The 27543-nt window shown below is 40.1% G+C and overlaps 1 protein-coding gene across 2 annotated transcripts in view; it reads right to left on the bottom strand.

Moving 5' to 3' along the window:
• The window catches only part of LOC122648528, a 207957-nt gene that overhangs the window by 138976 nt on the left and 41438 nt on the right, over positions 1-27543 (bottom strand). For both annotated transcript variants that reach the window (XM_043841740.1, XM_043841741.1), the window contains exons 10-19: positions 19512-19682; positions 18799-18891; positions 18372-18696; positions 18186-18290; positions 17998-18090; positions 17847-17914; positions 1890-2010; positions 1601-1807; positions 1304-1507; positions 1105-1214 (exon numbers count right to left, since the gene is read on the bottom strand). In XM_043841740.1, the coding sequence (XP_043697675.1) occupies positions 1105-1214; positions 1304-1507; positions 1601-1807; positions 1890-2010; positions 17847-17914; positions 17998-18090; positions 18186-18290; positions 18372-18696; positions 18799-18891; positions 19512-19682 (1497 nt within the window). The remainder of the gene's footprint in view (positions 1-1104; positions 1215-1303; positions 1508-1600; positions 1808-1889; positions 2011-17846; positions 17915-17997; positions 18091-18185; positions 18291-18371; positions 18697-18798; positions 18892-19511; positions 19683-27543) is intronic.

Below are 27543 nucleotides of genomic sequence, written 5' to 3'. Positions count from 1 at the left end.
GTATTTAGCAATGAGATAACTCTCCCCTTCTAGATCTTTCAAAGACATAAATAACATAATTAAGGATATATAGTGGTGGTTTTATCACCACAATAGGTGAGCTAGAGTTATAGCCTCATCTTTGAGGGCAAAGTCGCAATGGCTCGTAAGGATAACTACCAACTACCAAGAGTATAAATCAGTCCCACACAGGAGGTGATGAAATCAAGGGTTTGTTATAGACCTGAGGTTCTTTTGTAATGTGCTCAGGTGGTGGCTCCCTACATCATATTTATTTTCTTTTCCTTTTCACTCCATTTCTAGCAATCTAGCTTACACTAAGTGGCACATCATATTCGAGTTGGATTATTTTCATTTTTTACCATACCTAATAAAATTCTGCTATCATAAAAAAGAAAAGGATAATTACAATTAATGCAAGATTTCGCCACACGCACACACACAGAGAGAAGGTCTCGAAATTCATAGTTTGCAAGAGGATACATGTCATTGAGCAACAAAAAGATTTGTTGATTATTTAGCTTTTGTCTCTTGTCAATAAACAGAGTTTTATCTTGTGATGTGGCTAGATAGAGTAGGTTTGTCAAGGGGATGAAATTTCAGAATTATATTTCTACATTAATAGGTTTCTATACTGAAATTGATAAATATTTTGAAATTTCAGGCAATGCCAAATGGATCACATGTTTTCTTGCGTGGACTTTTCGGTTGTCTGTCTTAGCTTGATTACATAATTTTCATGGAGCCAAGGCGAACCAAAGTGATGCCCAGCCGCAGTAAAATTATATCATAGAAATAGGGGTAGAAATGAAAAATGGGGAAGATCTATGATATATGGATGGCCCAAGACTGGGTTTTTAGGTCTGGTTGTCTTGACACATAAGGAAACTGGTCGCCTCAAACCTCAAGGCCCAGCTTGCTGTCTTGGCAGCACCTTGAAAACTATGCTTGATTACCAAGTATCACAGAAACCATGCACGAAAACAAACGCTATAAAGAAAAATAACCAGAACCTTGATGCAGCCTAAATCCCATCAATATGTTACAGTATATCCTAAATTCCTCAATATGCAGAAATGAGAAAATCTCGAAAGCAGGAGAAACCTGATATACTGCTTGTAAGTTTTGGAACCAGGACTCTCAAGTACATAAAGAAATGGCCCCACCAAACAGAAGTATCTACGCTGCCATACAGCTTCCCTATTTCCAACGCCCTACCACCCACATAAAGAGTGAAAAAATGTTAGAGGACAGTACAATAGCAAATCATATCAAACTAGTATCAAAATTGGGAAGAGCAAACCTTCCAAACAAGCAGAGACAGCCATCCCTCAAAATCAGATTGATTCCCACGGCGAAGAAAATCTGTTTTCTCCTTCTCCTCACTCTGAAAGACCTTCACAATTTGCATTAGCCGATGGTACCGGGCTGGAGAAAAATGAAATCCCAGGGAAGGAAGACGCACAGAAAGTCTTGTAGAGGGAAAGGATGGATTCAGTGATCGTATCTGCAGATGGTGGTGAAAAATCATAAAGTTTTCCATAGGTTGAGATATCATTATGTATAATTATATGAAAATCACTCTCCGAGAAGTAATGACCTGCTGAAGATTTAGGACAATCCCACACTTGTCAATAACAGGTAGGAAACTAAAACCACTTGACTTCCCAGAACTAGATGATGTATCCACAGGATTTTGACTCCAAATATAGTCACCATCAACTAGAAAAGCAGAAACATCACTCAAACACAGGTTGAACTGCAAGTACATATCCATCTCCTTTGATGAGTCCAATTGAGAGTCATCCTGCAGATATGTAAAGAACCTACATCACCATCTGACTCTCACGGAGTACAAAACAATATTAGCATAAAGCTCCTGAAAATACCTGTGTACGGATCACCAAGTTTCCTAAATCAAGCAGAAGTTTAGTCTCATGAGAATTGTCTGGACAGAATAAAGTAGGAATGGTAATCTTGGGAGCAGCAATATCCAAGTCCAACAAAAACCTGACAGCAGATGAATGTGAGAAGAAACTAGAAATCATAAATTTGATAAGCCAAATATAATTCCAATTCCAACCTTGTTCCACCTACAAAACATGTCCATATCACATTATGGGCTTGCTTTGCAATACATAGTGGCTTTAAATATAAACACATCAATTGAAATGTTACTTCAGACATGGTTCCTCTTTTTTTTTTTTTGTGGGGGGAGGAGGGGGTTGATGTAATAATATATGGGGACTGAAGTATAACAAATTTTTCCTTCAAATTTTCCTGAAAATATATATATATACCAGATACTTCAAAATTCTGAAATAAACCCAACCTAACTTGATACATTTCAAAATTTTAAAATAGACATAACCTAAAAAATTTTACTGAAGAAAGAAGAAAAGAAGTACCGTGCAACAATAAAGAGGGGCCACAACCTACCTAAACCCGATAAATAAAGGGACCAATACAACAAGGGCCAAAAAGGCCCACAAAGCTGGACCAACCATCAAATCCTCATAAAGGATAATTCTTCCGCAACCACAGTATGATGCCTCACAACACCAAGTCTAGCGAACTCACCCACCAAAGATTTAGCGGACCTTGGTCTCCACTAAAATGAAACATTGGCCAATAAGATCAAAAAGCGATAGTATTTGATAAATTGAGAGAATCTCCAAGGTGGCCTCTGCCATTCCTAAATCAACATATAATGACTGCTGAATCACATTCAACCATGATATTGCTCTATCCTCATCTGATAGCAATATCCAAAGTGCGCAAAGAAACAAGCTCAGCCCTTAGAGTCAAACCCCCCCCCCTTGGGACCAGAATATACCGAAGAATTACTCCCTGCACCATCTCTAAGGCTCTAACCACCATCTACACCTGAAGGACCAGCACACCCGAGAATACTTTATGGTTTATATATGTCGTCCAAGTTTACAATTTGGTCACACATGGAATTATGGATTTATTTCTTACAGTAGGCAATTTATTTTAAATGATATTAATATTACATTAAATAATAAAAAAGGTACATATAGGGAAAATATAATGTGTATTGAAAGTGTGTCCATCAAATTGATAATTATAAGTTTTTAATATTTATTGGTTTGCATGATAAAAATGGGCTATTGATTGTCCTTAGGTCTTAATCTAAAATTTGTTCACAACTAGATGCCAAACTAGGCATTCTATTCATATGGTTGCCACACTGTGTGATCTCAGGAATGGAGATTCCACGACACAAGTGTGAGCAAGGTTTAAAGTATCGGTATCGGGAATCGAATCAGTCGGGCGATTTTAAGAGACATCGTATCGTATTGTATCGGCGAGACGTATCGATCGGTGCAGAAACGCAAGGAAATGATCAAAATACACATGGAAATACACTTTTGGACACAAAAAACAATATACATATATATCATGCATATACACTAAGAATTGTGAATAATGTATTCAGATTTGGAAGCTATGAATTCTTTCAATGATTGCATTGAAGATATTGGAGTCAATGATCTCAGATGGTCAGGTTTTCCCCTTACCTGGAGTAATAAAAGGGCTGGTTCAAACCGTATTGCTTGCAAGCTTGACAGAGTGCTTGCCAATGAAGAATGGTTATCCTCTTTCCCCTCCTCTCATGCAACTTTTGACAATCCAGACATCTCGGACCACTCCCCCATCTCTCTTGATATTCAACCTTTCAACTCCTTTGGCCCCAAACCATTCAAGTTCTTTGACACGTGGTCCTCTCATGAAACCTTCTTGCCGGTTGTCCAAGAAGCCTGGAATAAGCCTGTTTATGCCTTCTCCACCCCCCTCATAGCTTTCTCCAAGAAGCTCAAAAATGTCAAGACTGCCCTTAAAGATTGGAATATTAACACTTTTGGCAACATTTCCCTCCTAGTTGCTGAGTGCAAAGAAAGGCTTGCTTCTATTCAGGTTCGGCTGCAATCTGATGCTCTAAATGACTTGCTTGCTATTGAAGAGAAAGAGGTTTCCAATCAACTCTCATCTTTGCTGGCTAGCGAAGAAAGCTTCCTTAAACAAAAATCTAAAATCAAGGGGCTTGACTTGGGTGACTCAAATACAGCTTATTTCCACTGGTCTGTGAAAGCTAGAGTAAATGTTAATTCCATTGTGCAGCTCTCTCATTCGGATGGTTCTATTGTCAATACAGTCAAAGATATTAAAGACTTGGCAGTTCAGCACTTCAAAGGCATCTTCTCAGGCTCTCAAGAGGATACTGATCCCATTCCAAACCATTTGATCAACAAGTTCATTGACCCAGCTTGCCATGCTTCTTTGAGCTCCATTCCGAAAGAAGATGAAATTGTGGAAGCTATTCACTCCCTCAAAGCCAATGGAGCTCCGGGCCCTGATGGTTTTAGTATGGGGTTCTTCATAGCTGCCTGGGATATTATCAAGCCCGATCTCATTGCTGCCATTGAAAGCTTCTTCTTCAACCCTGCTCAAATCAAAAGGGCAAATCACACTTTCCTCTGTCTCATCCCGAAAAAGGAAGGTGCTACTGCCATGTCCGACTTCAGGTCTATTGCTCTCTACAACCTGCTCTACAAGTTTATTGCCAAGATCCTTGCCCGAAGACTCACAAATGTTGTGGATCTTTCGGTTAGCGATAATCAAACGGCTTTCATCCCTGGTAGGAATACTTCTGACAACATCCTTCTTTGTAATGATATTGTCAGAGGGTTTGACAGGAAAAATCACTCTCCTTCTCTCCTCTTGAAGATTGACATCCACAAGGCCTTTGATTCTCTGAGGTGGGACTTTATTGCTCAAGTTATGACTAAGATGGGGTTTACTTTGATATTTACCAACTGGATTAGTGCTTGCATCTCCTCCCCAAAATTCTCTGTTTTGGTGAATGGCAGCCTAGTCGGTTACTTTGGAGCTTCAGTGGGGATCAGACAAGGTTGCCCTCTCTCCCCTTACTTGTTCACCTTAGCTTTGGAAATCCTTTCCAGAGAGATCCAGATATGCACAGATCAGCAGCTTATTGCCTCTATGCCCAAGTGTAAAGCCCTCAAGCTTACTCATTTGGCCTTTGTTGATGACCTGATGATTTTTTCTAAAGCCTCCATTGCCTCCCTGGAGTCTATCCTTTTATGCCTGCAGCATTTCAACGAGCTTTCGGGTCTTCGCATCAACCCCTCTAAGTCTCTGATCTTTTTTGCTGGGGTCTCAGAGTCAGACAAGGCTGATTTCCTTGGAAAAGCTGGATTCTCATAAGGTAGGCTACCTGTAAAATACTTAGGGCTCCCTCTCATTCCGGCTAGGCTTTCTGCCCACCACTGCACCCCCATGTTAGATCTGATTCGGAAAAGACTTCAGCTTTGGAAAGGCAAGCTTCTCTCATATGCAGGCAGGTTGGTTCTTATCAGATTAGTTCTGGAGGTATCGTACATTTACTAGTCGGGTACCTATGGCCTTCCTCATTCCATTATCAAGTTCTTGGAAGCTCTCATGACTTCCTTCCTCTGGAAGGGTACAGACTCCTCTCGGTTCCTTCATCCTCTTAGCTGGGCTGCAGTTTGCCTCCCTAAGAAAGAAGGAGGATTAGGCATCAGAAGAATCAAAGAAGTGAACACAGCGGGTATCGTTAAGCTTATTTGGAAGATTGCCTCAAAGAAGAAAAGCATTTGGGTTAATTGGATCTATTCGGGGCCTCTTTGCCAGAACTCTATTTGGACTGCCTCAGACTCTTCTGATGCCTCTTGGGTCTGGCAGAAAATCCTCTCTTGCCGCCAGCTAGTCCATCAGGCCATCCGCTCTCAGATTGGTGATGGTCTCTCTACTTACCTTTGGTTGGACAATTGGCACCCAAGGGGAATCCCTCTTCACTTGGTCACTCCGAGAACCATTATGCCTCAGGTCTTCATAGGCTCTCCTTGGTGACTGACATTCTTGATCTTAATGGTTGGGCTCCTTCCTCCCATATCCCTGTTCTTGCTCCTATTTGGAATGATCTCACGTCTATTCCCAGAAGGCCTGTGGCAAGAGGTGACTGTGTTACTTAGTTGTCAAACAATCCCTGCTTATTCTCTTCCAAAGTGGCTTGGAACTCTATTCGGTTAAAAGGCCCTGTGGTCCCCTGGCACAAGATTATTTGGTTCAAGCACCAAATCCCTCGGCATTGATTCACGGCCTGGAGAATCTTCAACAACTACCTCCCAACACAAGCTTTTCTTCGCAGTCGGCAGATCACTGTGTCCCCTACTTGCTGCCTTTGTTGGAACAATGATGAAGACTTGAATCACCTCTTCTTTGAGTGCCCCACCACTAAAGCTATCTGGAAGGGTATCCTCTCCAAGTGTTGGCCTTCCCAGAGACGAATCCTCCCTTTCTCAAGAGAATGGGTGTGGATTGACAAGTCTTTTACTGGCTCCTCCTCACGTGATTGCATGGGAAAATTGGCTTTTTGTGCAACTCTCAACCATATTTGGATGGAGCTTAATGTCAGGAAATGGACCTCCAATTCTCGATCTTACCGGCAGATTTGGGATTCCATTTCCTTCGAAATTTCAGCAAAGTTATCTTTTGTTCCTCCTTCTCAGTGTTTAGATACCCCAAGGAACAGGCTCATTGTTGATTCCTGGGGCCTTCATAATGTTTCTTTTGTTGCTTTGGACTCCCCTAGCTAAGCCTATTCTTTCTTTTTCGCTTTTGGGGTCTCTTGTATTTCTTTTTCTTTTTTCTTCTGGTAATGAATTTATTTATTCACCCAAAAAAAATGTATAACCAGACAATTGCGGCACTTTGAAATTGTTATAAAAGACGAGATTTCTTACATGCAGAGTCACTCTATTGCCATGAAGAATGTCAGGTTGGATCAAACTCACGTCTGTAAGGGTCTTCAAGAATAAGAGCAACTAGGATGATGTTGTGTACTGACCAAACATAAGTACAATACTGACCCTTAAGGAAGCCATCTTCGGTTTTGGGTGAAAAATGGTGGATTGGAGTTCAAATCTTTGCAAATGTATACAAAGCATGCATCTAATAGTTAAATGAACTTATTCTCCTTGAATCATAGTAAAAAAAACGAACTAAAATGCAAGATTTGAAGCAAAAGATCAAGTTTTTTGAAAAAAACCTACCTTTCCCTTCAAGTGTTGAGTATGTCTTGTATTCCAAGGATTCAAGTGCGATGTGGATCTGACCCGACCCAACATATTTTGTGGTGCGACCCAAAGGGAGAAAAAGTTGAGATTTTGGGGGTTCTGATTCGTGTTTGCTGTAAAACGTGAAAAAAGGCATGTGTATCGATACGTGTCGGTACATTTAAAAATCCAAACAAACGGTAATATTAGTACGTATCGAATGTATCGATACATATCGACCGTATCGTATCGTATCGTATTGACACGTATCGATCGATACATTCGATACAATTCATTTTAAAAAAAAAAAAGAGACGTATCGGTCTATATCGTATCGATACCGATACATATCGGCCGATACGATACGATACGGACCGATACTTTAAACCATGCTATGCTCTCCAACAAATAGCAACTATTCAATGCACCACAAGGCATTTCAGATGAAACAGAGAGGGAAAACTGAAACTGGCGGTACCTGTCAAACCTTGAGAAAATAAGTTGTGCTTCCATAGCACATTACTTCAGCAACCGAGGCACTAGGGAGGTGAAAGCTACCTCCAGGGTGATTCTAGCAAGCCCAGCCACACTCCAAATGGTTGTTCGATGAGAGAGAAACATGAACCAAGGTTCAAGATCTTGGGTTTCGACCAGCCAAAAACCGAGATATGGTCGAAACCAGTGATTTTTTCCCAGCCAACTCGAGTTGGTGGTTTCGAGGCCCAGAAATGCTTTTTTTAATCTGATTTTTGAATACAGCCTAGTTTTGACATTCTAAACACAATGTATGAACTATTTTCACAAAAAAAAAAAAATAGTCAAAATGGTACTTGTGGTTTTTTAAGTTGTCAAGCTAGGCACTTATTTATGCCAAATATCATTTAAGTAAGACATTATTCATAAATAAGCAAATACCCCCCCTATTTGAACCCAATAAAAATAGTTAAAAAATAAAATTCCAAAAGGATAAAAAGTCAACCCCCCTAGTTCAAGAACAAAAATTGGATTTTCGGCAGTAGGAGAATATTTCAACTTTCTAATGCTGGGGTTTTATCAAATCTGAAAATTCCATAAATCTTAATATGGTAAAACATTACTAAAAACCAAAAGTGGCGGTAAAATATTCATTTGTTTTGATGTCTAATAAATTATTTTCATTCAGAGCCATTTTGACAGCAATCACTCACACCAAATTAACCTTGACCGGAACATAACTCCTTCAATATAAATCAGATATAAGCAATCTTGGATTTGTTAGAAAACTTTGTTTTGATAGCTTTCCAACAAGTCCAAAATTGCTTAAATCTGAAGTATATTGAAGGAGTTACGTACCGGTCAAACTTAATTTGTTGTGCGCGAATGCTGTCAAAATTGCTCTAAATGAAAATATTTTTTTGGACATCAAAACAAATGAATATTTTACCGCACTTTTGGTTTTTAGCAATTTTTACCATATTAAGATTTATGGAATTTTTAGATTTGAGAAAAACCCCAGCATTAGGAAGCTGAAAATTGCACCTACCGCTGAAAATCCAGTTTTTGTTCTTGAACTGAGGGGTTGACTTTTTTGTCCTTTTGGAATTTGATTTTTTAACTATTTTTATTGGATTCAAGTAGGGGTATTTGCTTATTTATGAATAATACCATTTAAGTAAATGAAATACAAATACAAAAACATTTACTTAAATGGTATTAGGCATAAAGTGTTTGTCCTGGTTTTTGGCCTGGTTACTGGCATACATAAGTATCTGTACTGGTTTCGAGCTAAGTTTTCCCAAGTTTCGATGGGCATAAGTGTCGAAACTTGCGAAATTACCAACATCTCGGTTGAAACCAGTCAAAACCATGCATTTTTTCAAGTACCTGGCCAACTCGTCTCAGAAACCTACGAAACCGAGATATCTCGGTGGTTTCACAGGTTTCGACCGAGTTCTCTTTCCATGACGTGAACATGAAGGGAAGGCTGGCGGTAACACTGTGTTGAGCCCCTTGTTCTTCGATCAACTTTCACTACCCCCAATCTTCCTCCATTAGGTCTTTTAGATGATGGTAGAACTCAACTAGATCTTCTAAGTTTGTGGTACAGCCTTTATTGGAATCCTCTACTTTTCTTGGGTTCTAAAGAGAGGTACAAAGGAAGTGTAAGCTTGGTCAACTCTCAAACCAAGCTCTGATACCAAGTTGGAAATAAAGCAAGGATCGATTCAAGAGAAGAAGCAAGAAGGTAAGAGCTGAGAAGACAAGAAGGAGAGGAGAAGAAGAGATGTGCAACCGTATTAGAGAGAGAATCGATTTCTCTCATATCTCGGTGGATTCGCAGGTTTCGACCGAGTTCTCTTTCCATGACGTGAACATGAAGGGAGGGCTGGCGGTAACACTGTGTTGAGCCCCTTGTTCTTAGATCAATTTTCACTACCCCCAATCTTCCTCCATTTGGTATTTTAGTTGATGGTAGAACTCAATTAGATCTTCTAAGTTTGTTATCTTACGTGGTACAGCCTCTATTGGAACCCTCTACTTTTCTAGGGTTCCAAAGAAAAGTACAAAGAAAGTGTAAGCTTGGTCAACTCTCAAACCAAGCTCTGATACCAAGTTGGTAATAAAGCAAGGATTGATTCAAGAGAAGAAGCAAGAAGGCAAGAGCTGAGAAGAGAAGAAGAGATGTGCAACCTTACGAGAGAGAGAATCGATTTCTCTCCCCTATATTGTCTACTAATATAAAGATGGAATTACATACACCTCACTAGGGAGGTAAAAGTTAAAAAAGGTAAAGAAGAAAAAAATACAACTTAAGTTTGGCTGTTTTTCCCATCTAGGATTTCGTAGTAGATACAGAAGCACTGGTTGCTCCAAACCACAAGAAGAAAAAGTCCTTAAGGACTTTCAAAGCAAAGAAACAAACTAGCAGGGACTGATCAGATTGGCTCTGATGCCATGTAACAACTGACAATACCAGAACTTGAAGACCAGCACCTGAGCAACACAAGGAAGAAGAGAAGAGAAAGGACATGAATATAAACTTATTAAAGTGTTGAAAATACAAAGGACATAGGATATGTAAAATTACACATAAACCCATAAATAATAAAGACAATTACATAAAAGTGCCTACAGTTTAGGTATATCTTTAACAACAACTATGCCACAATGCTGTGTCTCCTAGGGAATATAGCGCATGCCTAATCCAGCAACAATAAGGAATAACAACATTCCTCATAGAAACTCTTGCACAAACTGTGAAGAAAATGATCCTCCACTCTTACTAACTCACTACTCATAGAGACAAGGGAGAGAGAGAACCCACAACGTCCTAAAGAGACGCAGAGAGAAATCACAGCAGGGAGAGGGAGAAAACTCTACTTGTGTGGAGTCACTTTCTCCCCTCCCGCATTTATTATGATTGTAGTTAAAATCTTTACGTGCTCAAATTAGTAAAAGGTACGAACCAATTGGGTGATTTATTAAAGATTCCTTAAAAATAATACCTCCAATTATCAATCATAGATATCTACAATTAAGTATACCAAAAGCAGATATAACTTTTATGTTCCCAAAGTAGAAAGTTGATTACATCAAGTCCCTCCACTTTACAATATCGCATAATGGACCTATGGGAGTGTAAATAATTATCCTCACCACCCTAGTCCATCGGAATGCCTTATGCCAGAGAATGTTAACCAGTGATTGGACATTAAAACAATCACTAATACCCTTAGAAAATAATTATTAATACTTTAATAATATTTTGAAACTTTGTAAACTATTTACATAGCCTGCCACTAGATCCGGAATTTTGTCCAGTCATGATTAGATATTCTATCTCTTGATATTCTCCCTATAAGGGCGGTGGATTCTATGTTGAGCGTCTCTTTTGTTCACAGCCAAACACCATGAATCCAGTGCACCGACATATAGTCCGAGAGACATCAATCGTTGGTACACCAAAACTCATAATGTCTAACAGCAACGATAAGGACAACTCATGCCAAGGACTCTTTTTTTTGGGGTGAATAATAATTCATTACCAAGAAATACGAAACAAAGGGGTCCCCAAGGGAAGAATGTACAAGGTGCATGCCCCAGAGAAAATATAAAAGACAAGAAGTCCAAAAAGGCATAAACAAAGCTAACCAAACACTAGAAAGAGAGAGTGAGGGACCGAGAATCTACAATAAGCCAGTTTCTATGGGAATCAACACATCTGAAAGGCATTGAAGGAAGCTTGCATTTGACATCAAAGGAGATGGGAGTCACAAACCTAATGGAAAGATCTAGATTTGGGAGTCCATCTCCTGAGGTTGCACTCAAATCAAATGTGGTGAATAGACGTGCCAAACACAAGCTTTCCCATACTATCACAAATAGTAGAGCCTCCAAAAGTCATGTCAACTCATACCCACTCACGCTGAAAGGGCAAGCTCCTTCTTCTGCGGGGTCAGCAATGGGAAGGAGGGTAGTCCAAATCCTGGATGAAAAGGGGCAATCGAAAAAGAGGTGATCAACATCTTCAGTGGCATTCCAGCAAAGGACACCGGGGGGGGATTGCAATATGGCCTCCAGATGAGAAAAACTGCGTTGGATGGCAGTAAGAGAGAGCACGCCAGGTCGTGAAGCTGTGACCAGGAATATGAGATTTGAACCACACCGACTTGCACCAATAACAAGGGGGGCTGTGAGGTCTAACTAGATCCTAAGTTGACTTCAAACTGAAAAGACCCAAAGGAGAGGCAGTCCAAGAGACCAAATCACCCCTACCAGCCGGCCTCCTAGGTATACCAGAGAGCGAAGACCAAATTGAGACCCAGCTGGGCAGAGGAGGAGGCTAGGAAACTTATTGCAACCTACTAATGAGATTCTTGTTCTTAACACAACAGACAATAGTCCATTCAAGATTTTCAGATGATCCAGTTCAACATACACACCAGTATTCTCACACTCCGTGTTTAAAGTATCGGTGCGTATCGTACTGTATCAGCCGATACGTCTAGGTATCGGTCGGTGTCGATACGATACATACCGATACGTATCTATTTTTTTTTTAAATATAATGTCTCAACTGTATCAATATGTATCGACCGATACATGTCGATACGATACGATACGGTCAATACGTATTGATACAGCCGAGACGTACTTTTTTCACTTTTTTATTATTTTGTTAACGTATCGGTATGTATCGATATGTATCGGTACGTATCGTTATGTCGATACATATCGATACATACCAATACATATCCATACGTCTCAATACTTAAAAGAACACGTGTTATTTTCATTTTTTCCAGCAAAACACAAACCAGAGAGCTACCCAGCGGAAAAAACCCATGTCCAACCAAGGAAAAAACCCCAAAATGTTGCTTCAAATCAATTTTTTCGACCAAATCTGTTGAGGGCTTCAATTCCTTGGCGAAAAACGACTTTAAAAGAGGTGGAAATCACATCCTTTGCTGCATCCAACAACCCAGATTCGAAGATTGAAGGTGTTCTTGAAGGGAAAGGTAGGTTTTTTGAAAAAAACTTGATTTTTTGTTTCAAATCTTTGATTTTACTTTTGTTTTTTGCTATGATTCAAAGAGAATAGGATAAACTATTAGTGATGCATTATTTGTATACATTTGCAAAGAATCTTTGCATTTTTCACCCAAAACCGAAAATTGCTTCTCAAATTGATTTTTTTTTCTTTTTATTTCTTCCAAAAATTTCTACCAATGGTTGTGTATAATATATGTATAACATAATGCACAGATCTATCACTTTGTATCAAGATTATATTTTTACCCTCTAATCTGTAATTCTTTTTTCTATTTTCTAAAATTATAAAATACTTACAAAAATGAAAATATTCATGATTTTTTCATCTTTACTCTTTGATTATAGTTTGATAAAATGTCTCAATTGCTGAAATACATGAGAAGACTTAGATTCATATTATTTGTATGTTAATGTACTATATTATATTATTATGTCATTTTTTTAATTTCTGAAAAATTAAATAGTGTGAAACTAATTGTGGAAAATACAAAAATGTTTAAAGTTTGCTTAATATACTTCGCTAAGTATATGAAATGCATCATATAGGCATGTACTTTACTTGTATAAATTATTGATGTGTGGATTTTAATATAGTTTAATACTTATATAGTTATCTACTTATCTTTGGTGTTTAGGACAATGCTGCAACAACAAGACATTGGGTGGTCTTATTGTACCAAGATAAACAACAACAGATTGCATACACAGTGCAACTTCTGTGACACTCAACATCTTGGAGGAGGGATAACTCGGGAAAAAGAACACATGGTAGAGTTAAGTAGGGCAATGCAAAAACACCTTAGAGATTCAAAAACAAAAATCCACCCAAGCACATGAGGATGAGGATGTTTTGGTGGAAAATTTGATGGAAGATTTTGAAGCTTATGAAGGATCGGATATGGAAGCGGAGGAGGACCCAAAGTTGGCATTGGCAATGAGACAATCAAGACATGAAGCAAAAGAGAAACAATCGAGAGCTGAGCAATTGGTAAGAAGTCAATCAGCTCGACCCCAATGCCAGGGCCCTATCGATGTTGGTGTTGGCTCCTCTTGTCGTCCATTTGTAGGTAAGGGTAAGGAGCCTGCTGTCCTTAGTAGAGCAACCAGTGTCAAGGGGATGTTTGACCGGTTTACTAAGAGTAGTAAGGGTAAGAGAAAGAAGAGCCCAAATATCAGAACTATGGATCCTAATGTCTACAGACCGAGAGATGATGGCCAACAGAGGATTAAAGAAAGCTTTCAACCCAAAACATTGAGTAAAAGGATAGGTAGAGCAATCTCCAGATGGTTCCACAGTTCCATGATTCCACCACATAAGGCCAAAGATCCCCACTTCAAGGCCATGATAAAGGAGATTCAACGGTGTGGAAAAACTCTTAAGCTACCCACACCTTATGAGATTTCTGGGCCTTACTTGGATTATATTATCTAAGAGGTGCATGAGTATGTTGAGAGGTTCAAGGAGAAGTGGCCATTATATGGAGTGACCATCATGTGTGATGGATGGTGTGGACCAACAAGACTATCCATCATCAATTTCCTTGTCTATTGTAACGTAAAGACGATCTTCCACAAGTCGGTTAATGCATCTAGTGAAATCAAAGATGCCCATTACTTGTATAAGTTAATGGATGAAGTTGTGGAGGAGGTAGGAGAAGAAAATGTTGTCCAGATAGTAACTGACAATGCAGCACATTTCAAAAAGGTTGGTCAGTTACTTATGTTGATGAGGCAACATCTATTTTGGACACCATGTGTGGCTCATTGTATAGATTTAATGTTCAAGGATATAGAACAATTGTCGAAGGTCCAACAGTTGGTTGGTAATGCAAGGAAGATCACCGACTTTATTTATAACCATAGTTGAGTTTTGGCATTGATGAGGAGTCACACAACAGGGGATTTAGTGAGGCCTGCAACCACAAGATTTGCAACAAATTACATTGCAACTGATAGCCTCATTTCCCGAAAGGATGGACTGCTTAAGATGTTCACCTCTGTTGACTGGATGAATAGCAGTTATGTAAGGTCTAAAATTGGGAGATATGTTCAAGACCTTGTCACCTCCTCAAAGTTTTGGGAGATGATGCGCCGACTTGAGATGATTATGCACCCACTCTTCTGTCTTCTTTGAGAGGTTGATGGGGATAAAGAGCAGACCACGGGTAAGATGGTAGTGCTCATGAAAGAGGTTAAGAAGAAGAAACATGATGACAACCCAACATCAAGCAAGAAATATTTGAAGATTATAACCGATCGATGGGAAAAGATGTTTGTTCAAGATGTTCATTGGGCAGGTAATCTTATAACTCATCCTTATGTAGATGACTTTGGTTTCATTTTAAACACTTACTAAGTTACTATTTAGTTATTAGTATTCTAGGTTTCTAACCATCAATTACAAACCATGTGCACCATCTTATTTGAATCCGGATATTCAATACAACAATGATATAGGGTGTAGACTAGATCTATTGAGTGCTCTAAGGAATGTTGTCAACAGATTGGAGCTAAATGTGGCCAAGGCCACACTTGTCATGAAAGAAGTTAGCAATACATTAGTTGTATAAAAGATTGAAACCAAGAATATGTCAAATAACAGTTTCACTGGTAATTGGTGAACTAATATTTTAATACCTCTCTAGGCTAAGTATTTTCGGGAGGCACTCGTGGTTTTGCTGATAGAATGGTTATCCATGCTAGGGGCACACAACGCCCAGGTAAGTTAGGTTTAATAATTTATTATGTTATTTAAAATTTGTTTCAAGGTTTTGTCTTTTAATATTTCATTTATTATTGTGCAGCTGATTGGTGGCTCAATTATGGGGGTACTAGTGCTCCACACTTAACCATAATTGCAATTCAAGTGTTATCTCTAACGGCATCCTCTAGTGGCTACAAACGTAACTGGAGTACATTCGGGTTGATACACACTAAACCCCACAATCGTCTCAGTTATTCAAAGTTGGAGAAGCTAGTGTATGTCCATTACAACATGAAGCTGAAGCTTAAATACTTAGAGTTGGAAAGAGAAGGGGATGAAGTAGATGTCCACCCAATCGACATCAACCACCCACTTGATGAAGATCCAGTTAGAGCATGGATAGAGGACACAGATAAGGTATTGGTGATGGATCAGTTAATTGAGGATCGCCAGCCAACCAAACCTGATCCAATCATAGAGAACACCATTCGACAGATTGATGATGATGAAACACAGGCACCATCAGAAGATCTTTATCCTAATGCTGAAAAGGATGACAGTAGCCCTGAAGAAGGTTTAACTAGGAGGACGAGGTCAAGTCATCCTTATGGAGGAACTCAACAAGATGTTGATGATGATGATGAAGGCAACGATGGTGATGGTGATGGGGATGGGGATGGTGATGGTAATGGTGGTGGTGGTGATGGTGGTGTTGTTGTTGCTGCTGTTGCTGCTGCTGATGATGATGATGATGATGATGATGGTAGTGGGTGGTGGTGGCCATGGTGGTAGTAGTGGTGGTGGTGCTGGAGGTAGTGGTGCTGGTGGTAGTGGCGGTGGTGGTGGTGGTGGTGGCCATGGGGCTTCACAACATTATGCTGGGATGCAGTTCACATGTGAGGCAGGATACACACATCCTACCCAAGATACTCATCATGGTGGTCATCATCAGACTTACAGTCGGAAGGGCAAGGCTGGCAAGCTTTCCCACAAAGGCCACAATCCATATGATAGTGATGTGTTTAAGAGTGGCATGGAGTCACTTAGCATTAGTTCTGATTATGCCGGTGCTTCATCAGGCAATGGGCGTTATGCATCAGGTTCTTCTTCGAGCTATAGACATGGGGCTTCTGTAGGGTATGGAAGTTATGGATACAGAGAGGCACAACCACAACCTAGTGCTTTCACGACATTAGCCACTCCAGAGCAATACACACGATTCTACTATGAGTAGGAGAGTCACTACCATCAATATTTCGACTAGGCTCAGTATTGTGCTTATGTTCGGTCAGTACACAACATCATCCTAGTCGCTCCTATTCTTGAATACCCGTACAGACATGACTTTGATCCACCCCGACATTCTTCATGGCAATAGAGTGACTCTACATGTAAGAAATCTCATCTTCTAATCTTTTATAACAATTTCAAAGTGCCACACTTGTCTAGTTATACATTATTCACAATTCTTAGTGTATATGCATGATATATGACATAAATTGCTTGTTTATATTGTTTTTTGTGTCCAAAAGTGTATTTCCATGTTTATTTTGATCATTTTCATGCTTTTCTTGCACCGATTGATATGTACAACGATACGTCTCTTAAAATCGCCCGACCGATACGATACCCGATACCGATAGTTTAAACCTTGGTTATTATGTCCTCTAGTACTTACAGTCTTAAACAATGTATATGTGTAATGTATGTGTATTAACTAAGTTATACATTAGGATTCGACCGTATACTGCCAATCAATGGTGCAAATCCAAAACACCACTTTGGGTGACTATTGTTGCAATTTGAACATTTACATGTGTTTATATAGCCTAAAATAGGGTTTCCATGAAGTTTCAGGCCTTAACTTGGCCTAAAACCCACCAAACTAACCTATTGAAACCTTATAGAAAAAATACAATATTTCAACCGAAATACTGAAACGAAACGAGATGTTAAACATTGTTGGAGAGTTACATTATGTGAGACTTTTTGATTCTTATGGAATAAAGCTACATTGTGAAAGGTGAATTTGATTTAACTTTCTTCAAGTAATTGTGGTTTGTTTATTTGCTGCATTTGTTTTTAGGGTAGAGTGTACTCCCCATTTGATTAAAGGTATCACACTGATTCTATAAGTGTGTTTGCATATCATGTCTGGGTCTGAGGTCAGTGGACCTATGGAAGCTTCGGCTATTGGTTTGGGTGGTAACAACCCTAGTATGACCATCTTTGAGAACCTCAATACCCAAATATCCATTGTGAAGTTGGACAACAGCAACTATTTGAACTGGGCTCACTCTGTGAAGTTGTCTCTGCGAAGTCGGGGGAAGCTGGGGTACACTATTGGTTCCATTAAGGCTCCCGAGTCAAATGATCTGACGTATCTAAATGAGAGACCAAGATCTCCAAACATTTACTGCATTACTCAATAAAGATATCTAATTCATAAATATAGCTAAACATAAACTTCAAAAATTAAAATAGACCTCATTTGATCCTTCAATGCTCTGTTAACATGTTGTTGAGCAGTACGCTTGACTCCATCAATTGTCATCTTCATAAAGAACGCCCATAATCAATACAGAAATAAAAAATAGCATACTATATCACAGAGTTCAGCTATAAATCGATAAACACCTGCACAGCAGCTGCAGTTTCCAAGGCTATGGTCTGACTAACAGTGCTGCTCTCAAAGAAGCTGATTATTTCGTCAATGGGGTCCTTTACATACTGTTACAAAATATAGATATAGATATAAAAGCCATCAGTAAATGCAAACAAACCAACTCAAGCAGCAATGGAAAAACAACAGGAAAATAGCATACAGTCATGTAACATGGAGAAGCTTTTGCAACCAGACTCCAGTCCACTTTAGCATCAAAAGGCTTGTATGAAAATATCCCAACCAAAGAATCATTCATAGTAGCACTCTGCAAGGACATAAGAAAAATATTTGAGGTTGTAAGTACAAAAGTGATACAAATGTATACAACAGAGAAATAGATTCAAACCTCTGCCAGGAGTCCATTTGGTGATAATAACTGATATGATCCCAACTTCAGATCAAAAACTTTTGCTTCTGAATACAGCTTGGCAAAGCAATCCAAACCTTGACAGGATAATTCAGCAAGACACTCGTGAGCCTCAGCAATAAGCTTTGAAGCATTACGTTTCATGTGAACCTCCAAAAAGGTATGAAGTATGTTTCCCTTGTCTTGAGTTGTCAGCAACTGCTCAGAATCACCTTCCTTGTACCCAATTATTTTATTTAATCTCTCCAAGTCATCCTCACTGAAATGCAAAGGTTGACTTTCATCCTTCATGGATTGCCCAGTCCTGAAAAAGTAAATGATTTTTCACCAATATCTCAAGTATCACCAACAACAATAGAATGAGATAAGCAGGAGGAAATGATAATCTCAATGTACAATTATCTACCATCCTAATGACCACCACGATTTCTTTGCTTTTTGGTTTCTAACAGAGATGTCTGATTCTATTGACTGTTCCACAAATTTGTGAGCCAACATCCTGCAGAAACACAAGAATCCAGTAAATACAGCTCCCAGAATGCAACAAAAAGAACCTTTTTTCCTCCTTTTGGAGAAAAGATAAATGAAACAAAAAGAACCTTCATTGCAACATATGAATCTTTGTAATCTTATTTCTAAAACTTTGTTCCCTAAAAATGAAGAGAAAGAAACTGAATGGCAATTGGACTGGTTCTTTTTTCTTTTTCTTTTTCTTTTTTTTTTTTTTTTTTTTGGGGGGGGGGGGGTCTCTATCTTTAATTTTTTATGACATTGAAATTTGACATACTTGATTCTATTCTAGTAATATAATTAGAGCTATGAAACACAATATTCAGTGATAATGAAAAGTGTGAAGGAAAAAAGTTGTTTCCCAAAACACGTTGCTCACCTTCAGGAAACAAGATCATATAATTTTATCCAGAGAATCATGTAAAAATACAGAAGCAAATAATGACAAACTCTGACATCTGGCTTCCCTGGCTACTACCTTTCAGAGACCAACAGTGAATGTTTTGAATTATGAATAAAAAATCTCAGTAGAACATGACACATTCAAATCAGGTATACCACCATCTCAAGCAGTTTCTTATTCTAAACTGGTTTTAGTGCAACCCATACCTCCACTGAAGAATGACTTCAATATCAAGTCCACGATCTAGTTCCTCAATTTCTTTGCTGTCATCAACCACCATTCTACTGACATCAGATTTCAGCAGAGAAGCATAAAGAGATATATATCTCTTACGTAAGCTTACATCCTTCAGGACCTGTTCCCAAGATAGCTTCCCACTGGCACAAAAAATGGTATTCTTAAAGAACATAGAAAACAAGAGAACATTTATCCAAGAAAAAACAAGTTGGCAGTTTTTCTTTACAAAACTAAGAAAAATTCACAATGTATAATAGTATTATACAGATAAGGCCAAACAGTTCACATTTCCAGTTGCTAGGAAGAGTTGCCATTGGTGAAGCTAGTAATACAAGAAATAACATGAAAGTTCATGGAAACACATTGAAATTCTTTAAGGTTATTAGTTCAGAATCAGAGTTTTGAGGAATGATGTGACTTGACATTAATGACAGAGATCCTCTTCATTTATAATGAAATTACAACCCTAAAAGGGTAAAAAGGGAAAAATAAATAAAACCCTAACAGGAAGATGTTGATAACTAATCCACTAGGATATCAACACTCCCCCTCAAGTTGGTGCAAATATATCATACATGCCCAACTTGGAAACCAGAGGATGAAACACCTTACAATTTAAACCTTTTGTAAGCACATCAGCTAGTGTGAAGTTGTGTCACCAATTTTTGGATGGCAGCCATCTGATCCGGGGAGAAAGCTGTCGTAGTACAGGTAGCAGAGCAACTATCAGAAACTTCAGAGAGATGAGCCTGGGAACGAGTACTGCCCTATTTTCTATTGCACCCTTCCTTGGGCCTCCCATGGAGCTTCCAACAACTTTCCTGTCTACAAGAAGGGCAACAACAATAATCACATTTCACTGGGTCCTATGTAGAAGGAGCCTTAGAAGAGTCTGCAATTGGAGGTGTAGGAGGTGTAGTACGGCAAATCTCACTGGAACAGTTGGAGGTATCATAACAGTCCGACGATGTTCTTCTGACTGAATCAAATTGTATGCTTAAAGAAGAGTAGGGAATGTGTCACACCCTAGTATCTGAAAGCCAACTTGATCATACTCAGGGTTTAAACCAATCAGAAAATCATAAACACGCTCCATCTCCCTCTCCCTTTGAAACGTACCAACATCATCAGGATGGACCATAGGAACGAGGTGATAGAAGTCCAGCTGCTACCAAAGAGTGGTCAAGGCAGAATAGTAGGCAGTGAGGGACAGCTCTTTCTGAGTAGTGCTATGAACCTGACGTCATATCTCATAGATTTGGGCATAATTCCCTGCCTGAGAGTATGTCTGTCAAACTGCATCCCAAAGTTCCTTAGCAGAATTTAGGAGAACAAAACTGGGACTGATAGAGGACTCCATAGATTTGAGTAGGAAGGACATAACCAACGCATCATTAGATAACCAGGTATTACCTGCAATAGGATCCGTAGGCTTTGGAGTGTCCCCTGTGATGAGGCTAGAGTAGTTGTGTCCCCAAATTGTGAGAAGACATGCGCGGGACCAAGTGAGGTAGTTCTGGCCATTCAAGATAGGGCCAGGTTGAAGAGTATTAGGACGCTCAGGGAGACCAGAACGACCAAGTGGGCACACCTCAGTTGTGCTAGTTGAGGGCGCACCAGTTGAGGTAGCACTAGCATTTTCGTCAGCCATGATATCCAAAAGGGTAGGAATATCTCAAAAGGACCAACAACAAACAAAATCAAAGGGCAACGGCAGCATCAGCGACAGAGATGACGGTGGAGAGACGAGGTTAAGAGAAGCGGCGGCGGCGGCGGCGGCGGCGGCGGCGGGCAGAGGCATCGCCGTCAACGGAAGAGGCCGCCAGGATGGCACGGCAACCAGGTGGGTCGCAAAGGATGGAGGCAGCAGCGGTACCGGCAGGAGAGGCCGGCAATGAGGCACGGAAACATAGATGGGTCGTGGCAGACAGAGGCAGCAGCACCGGCGGGAGAAGCCGGCGAGAGGCGCGACGACCTAGATGAGACCAAGGGGGTTGCGGCAGCGAAAGAGAGGGGACCAGGGGGTCACGACAGAGAGGCAGCACGGCATCGGGAAGGCCGGCGGAAAAGGAGGCGGCAGCAGCAGCAGCGACGGGGTTAGAAGGTTAGTGTTGCATGGTTCAGGTCTAGTCTACCATGCTAGATGAGGAGGCTATGGCCCCCACAGGCGGCGGTGGCAGTGGAAGAAAACGACGCAAAGAACGAGGAAAAAGGAAAAACACTTTCTAGGGTTTTGGGCTCTGATACCAAGTTTAGAATCAAAGTCTTGAGGAATGATGTGACTTATCATTAATGACAGAGGTCCTCTTTATTTATAATGAAATTACAACCCTAAAAGGGTAAAAAGGGAAAAATAAAACCCTAAAAGTAAGGTGTTGATAATTAATCCACATGGATCTCCACATTATTTGTCAATGACAATAAAAATAATCTTTAAAAAAAAGTTCAAGAAAGCTTGTATAATAAGGTTTGATATGGTGGCACCGTTTACCTTTTCATCTCAAATTTGAACTTTTTGGTGACTGCCTATGACATGGTAGGACTATTAAAAGGTGTTTAAGATTTCCTCCAACTTATTCTACATTTTTAGGACTTGCAACTGGTCCGTTTTTCTTAGTATTCCTTCTACTGCTCCTATTTCTTTGAAATGAAAGAAATTTGGCTTTTGGAGGCCCAATTTTTGTTGTTGAATTCCGTGAATACTGGCTTGAGTCAGAGTGACTACAGCCATTCTTTATTTATAATATGAGGTAGGAATATTCTGGGATGAGTACAAGGACAATTTCACCCTTGAACCCATATTTGGTGCATACATGTCAAACATGCCCAACTTGCTAATTACAGAACAAAACAACTTACTACTAATTCCTTTAGTAAGAATATCAGCCAGTTGTTCACTAGACTGAACAAATGGAATACAAATTATTCCTTGGTCAAACTTTTCCTTGAATAAAATGTCGGTCAATCTCAACATGTTTGGTACGGTCATGTTGTACTGGGTTATGGGCGACACTGATTGCTGACTTGCTATCACAGTAGAGTCACATAGGAAGATCAACACCTATACCCAAATCTTGAAGGAGCCCCTTGAGCCAGAGAAATTCACAAATACCTTATGTCATAGCTCTAAACTCTACTTCAGCACTAGATCGAGCAACCACTGCTTGTTTCTTACTTCTCCACGTAGTTAAATTACCTCCAATAAAGGTACAACGTCCAAATGTTGACTTTCTATCATCAGGGCTGCCTGCCCAATCTGCATCAGTATAGGCCTCTATTTGAAGATGACTATGTGGAGAATATAAGATTCCTTTTCCAGGAGTGACTTCAGGTACCTCAGTATTCTATATGCTGCCTCCAAGTAAGAGGAGTGAGGGTCATGCATGAATTGACTCACGACACTCACTGCAAATGCTATGTCTGGTCGGGTATGGGAGAGAGATATCAATCGACCGACTAATCTCTGATAGCTACCCTTATCCACAGGGTCACCTTCCTAGTATCGGCTGGTTTACAACCAAGCATCCTTGTATCACTCAATAGGTCAAGATTATATTTCTCTAGGAAAGAGATATACCCTTGGCTGAATAGGCAACCTCGATTCCCAAGAAATACCGTAATCTTCCCAAATCTTTGACTTCAAATTCTGTACCCAGATAAGTCTTCAACTTCTGAATTTCTTATGCATCACTACCAGTGATCACTATGTCACCCACATAAACGATCAAAATTGTGATATGTTGTCCCACCCTTTTAATAAACAATGTGTGATCGGCATTGCTTTGCTTATAGCCAGTAGCAATCATGGCTTTATGGAAGCGACCAAACCAGGCCCTTGGTGATTGCTTTAGGCCATATAAGGCCTTCTTCAACTTGCATACCTTCCCCTGAGTCTCTGGAGTAGCAAAACCAGGAGTTATCTCCATATAAACATCTTCTACCAATTCTCCGCGCAAGAAGGCATTCTTGACATCAAGCTGTTGGAGATCCCAACCTTGATTTACAGCACAAGAAATAATGACTCTTACCATATTCATCTTTGCCACAGGAGCAAAGGTCTCTGATAGTCGATTCCATGGGTTTGGGTGAACCCTTTCGTAACGAATCTTGCCTTGTATCTCTCTACTAACCCATCTGATTTGTGCTTCACAACAAAGACCTATTTGCAGCCTACGGGTTTCTTTCCTGGTGGAAGAATCACCAAATCCCAAGTTTTATTTTTCCCCAGGGCATGCATTTCTTCATTCATCGCTTCTTTCCATTTCTATTCGGATATTGCTTCCTACCAATTGTTAGGGATAGTAACAGAGGACAACGAAGAAACAAAGGCATGGAATGAAGGAGTTAGAGAGTTATATGACACAAAATTGGAAATTGGGTGGCGTGTACAACTCCACTTTGATTTTCAAATAGCAATGGGTAAATCAAGACTAGGATCAGGAGTAAGCTTATCAGAGAGGAGACCAGGAGTAGGACTTGGAGCAGGTACTGATAGTGTGGGAGCAGTGGTGGTAGTGTCTTTGCGCCAAGTTCCACGAGGAAGGAAATTTGTTCCACGAGAGAAAGTCTTCAATTCTTTCAATTCTCTATACTCCCTCTAGACGCTGCTCACTTTCTCCTTGCTCTTGTTCCTGACTTGTAATCCCATCCTCTAATTCAACAGATACATCCTCTATGGTAGGTACAAATACATCTAGAGGAGCAATCAAAGGTGCCTCTTCATCACTTAGAATCTCCCCCTGGAGAGGTACTAGCGGTGCAAAATAGGCCTAAGACTCCCGAAAAACCATATCCATGGTCACAAACAATTTTCTAGTAGAAGGATGATAGCACTTATACCCCTTCTAGGTAGCTGAATAACCTAGAAAAACACACCGAAGACCTTTGGGGTCGAACTTGCCATGAGCATGGTGATTTCTGGAAAACACCACAGAACCAAAGACCTTTGGAGGCACAACAAACGTGGAAGATCCCAGGAGAATGTCCAAAGGGCAGCGACCAGCTAAGACTCTAGAAGGGAGCCGATTGATAAGATAAGTGGCTGCAAGAACCGCATCCCCCCAGAAACGGGGTGGAACAGCCATAAGAAACATAAGGGAACGAGCTACCTCCAATAAATGCCTGTTCTTTCGTTCAGCAACTCCATTCTGAGCAGACACACGAGATGTCTGATGAATAATGCCATGAGAGTCCAAATAGGTGCGAAAAGCACCATCCATGTATTCCTTTCCGTTGCCAGACCATAAAATCTTCACCTTGGCATCAAATTGAGTTTGAATCATCTTATGAAATAAGGTGAAACAAGTATAAACATCACTCTTATTCTGCATCAAGTAAACCCAAGTAGTGCCACTGTAACAGCCAATAAAGGTGACAAACCATCGGAATCCAGAAGTAGAAACACACCGGGCGGGTCCCCACACATCAGAATGTATTAAACTAAAAGGAGTCACACTTCTACTATCAGAAATAGGATAAACATTCCGAGTTTGCTTTGCCAAAGTGCAAGCATCATAAGAAAATTATTGGGATTACATTGTTTGAATAAACTAGGAAATAGAACTGATAAAACACTCAAGGGTGGATGTCCAAAACGACGATGCCATTTATTTAATTTAAGTAATGTAGAGGTAGAATCAGAAGACAAGGCCTGAGATGTCAATGATGCCGACGAACTATTAAGCACGTACAGACCACCAACCACTTTACCACATGCAATCGTACGACCCGTTACCAAGTCCTGGAACAAACAACGGTTTGGAAAAAATGTCACTGCGCAGTTTAAGTACCTAGTTAAACTACTAATGGATACCAAATTAGTAGAAAACTTAGGTACATGTAACATAGAGGAAAGGCAAAGAGAAGAAGTGCAATGAACAGATCCCTTGCCCGAGATAGGAGAAAGAGACCCATCAGCAACACGAACCTTGCTATGACCAAATAAAGGAGAATACTGGAAAAAAAAGAGAGGAAGAACCTTTCATATGGTCGGTTGCACCAGAGTCAATGACCCAAGAGTCGGGTATGGCCGAGGTGCAATTCCCACCAACTGAAATACCTGTGGAAGGGTTGGTAAAAGGGTCGGAAGGTATGGAAACAGCAGAAGCAGTCAATAAAGGAGACACAGATGATGAAGAGGTATCCAAACGAGTCATCATGTTCCAGAGACGTTCTAGTTACTCCACTACCTTTAAGAGAGATTGTTCAGTAGGCTACTCTTCAGTAGATGCCTGATTTGCACGGGCATTGTTGGAACGATTCGATCCACCCTTCCCATGCCCACGGGTATTTGCAGGGCGACCATGAAGCCTCCAATAGCGTTCCTTAGTATGCCAGTCCTTCCCACAGAAGTCACACTTAATAGGGGGCGATCACTGCCCACACGATTACCCACCATTACCACAGGAAGAGTTCCCACGAGAAGTAGACTGTGAGCCAGAGAGGAGAGCAGATCGCTCCTGAGTGATGGGATGAACCATGGCTGTACGCCTACTGTCCTCAGCTGCAATAATCGTATAGGCTTGCTCAAGAGTGGGTAGAGGGTCACGATTCAGTACATTTGCCCGTATCTGATCAAACTAAATATTTGGACCAGCAAAAAAATAAAAGACCCGTAAACCATCTTCCCACTTCTGGAACGCAGTGGTGTCAACATCACAACTTGCAGTGAAGGTCCCCAAAAAAGCTAATTGCTGCCACATAGTGCACATCTTGTTATAGTATTGGGAGAGAGACAACTCCAACTGCTTTGTTGAGTGAATTTTCTAACGGAGTTCATAACATTGGGCGGCATTCCCCACCTGAGAGTAGGTGTCCTGGGCTGTCTTCCAGATCTTGACAGTCGTATCAAGAAGGTAGCGTCTGGCAATTTCTTGATCCACTTATCTTGTGCAGAACCAGCATCCAAGGTACTAAAACTCGAAACTCGGTCCCTTGAGAAACCGAGTCTAGTCGAGATCTCGCCGAGTTGGTGCATTTTTTTTCTTCGACTCGAAGCCTCAACTCAATGGGTTTTAGACCTAGTTTGGGTCTGAAACTTGGTATTTAGCCTATTTTAGGCCATTTAAACACAATGGCACTATCAGATTTTGCAAAAACAAAGTCCAAATAGGAGTTATGTACTGGTCAAACTTAATTTGGTGTGCACAAATGCTGTCAAAATTGCTCTGAATGAAAATATTTTCTTGGACATCAAAACAAATGAATATTTTACCGCACTTTTGGTTTTTAGCAATGTTTTACCATATTAAGATTTATGGAATTTTTAGATTTGAGAAAAACCCCAGCATTAGCAAGTTGAAAATTGCACCTACCGCCGAAAATCCAGTTTTTGTTCTTGAACTGGGGGGTTGACTTTTTTTTCCTTTTGGAATTTATTTTTTAACTATTTTTATTGGATTCAAATAGGGGGGTATTTGCTTATTTATGAATAATATCTTAAGTAAATAAAAACATTTACTTAAATGATATAATTCATAAATAAGTGTCTGTCTTAGTTCTTGGCCTAAATAAGTGTTTGTATACCAAGGTTTGCATAGATAGGTGTCTGTATACCAAGATTTTCCACCAAGATCTCGAGATCTGGCACTCATATAAAGGAGTTTGGGTCGAGATTCTCGAGATCTCGAGATCTCGGTCGAGTTGTTGCACTTTTGCAACTCGTATGCCGACTCGTCTCGGTTTCTCAAAAAACCGAGAAACTCGCCGAGATCTCGCAAGCGAGTTCTTGAACTATGCCAGCATCAGTAGGCTTGACAGTTGTTCCGGATATATCCAGAGAGACCACGGGAACCAATAGCAAACAAGCAGGAGCGAGACCATAACAGCTAATTGTTGCCATTCAATTTAATGAAGCTGGCAGGAAACGAAAGAAAATCACGTTGCAACGTGCCATTGGGTCCAGAGGAAGCAGTTGTAATCTCGGAATTGTCAGTCATGGTGGAAGATTAAAACAACTCAATCAAGAATGAAAGAAAAAAATTCGCAAACAGTCTTTAAGGT

The sequence above is a fragment of the Telopea speciosissima genome, chromosome 1 (genome assembly GCF_018873765.1).
Source record: "Telopea speciosissima isolate NSW1024214 ecotype Mountain lineage chromosome 1, Tspe_v1, whole genome shotgun sequence".
NCBI lineage: Eukaryota > Viridiplantae > Streptophyta > Magnoliopsida > Proteales > Proteaceae > Telopea > Telopea speciosissima.
The sequence above is the reverse complement of the archived record's forward strand: the minus strand, read 5'-3'. Positions and strand labels throughout refer to the sequence as shown.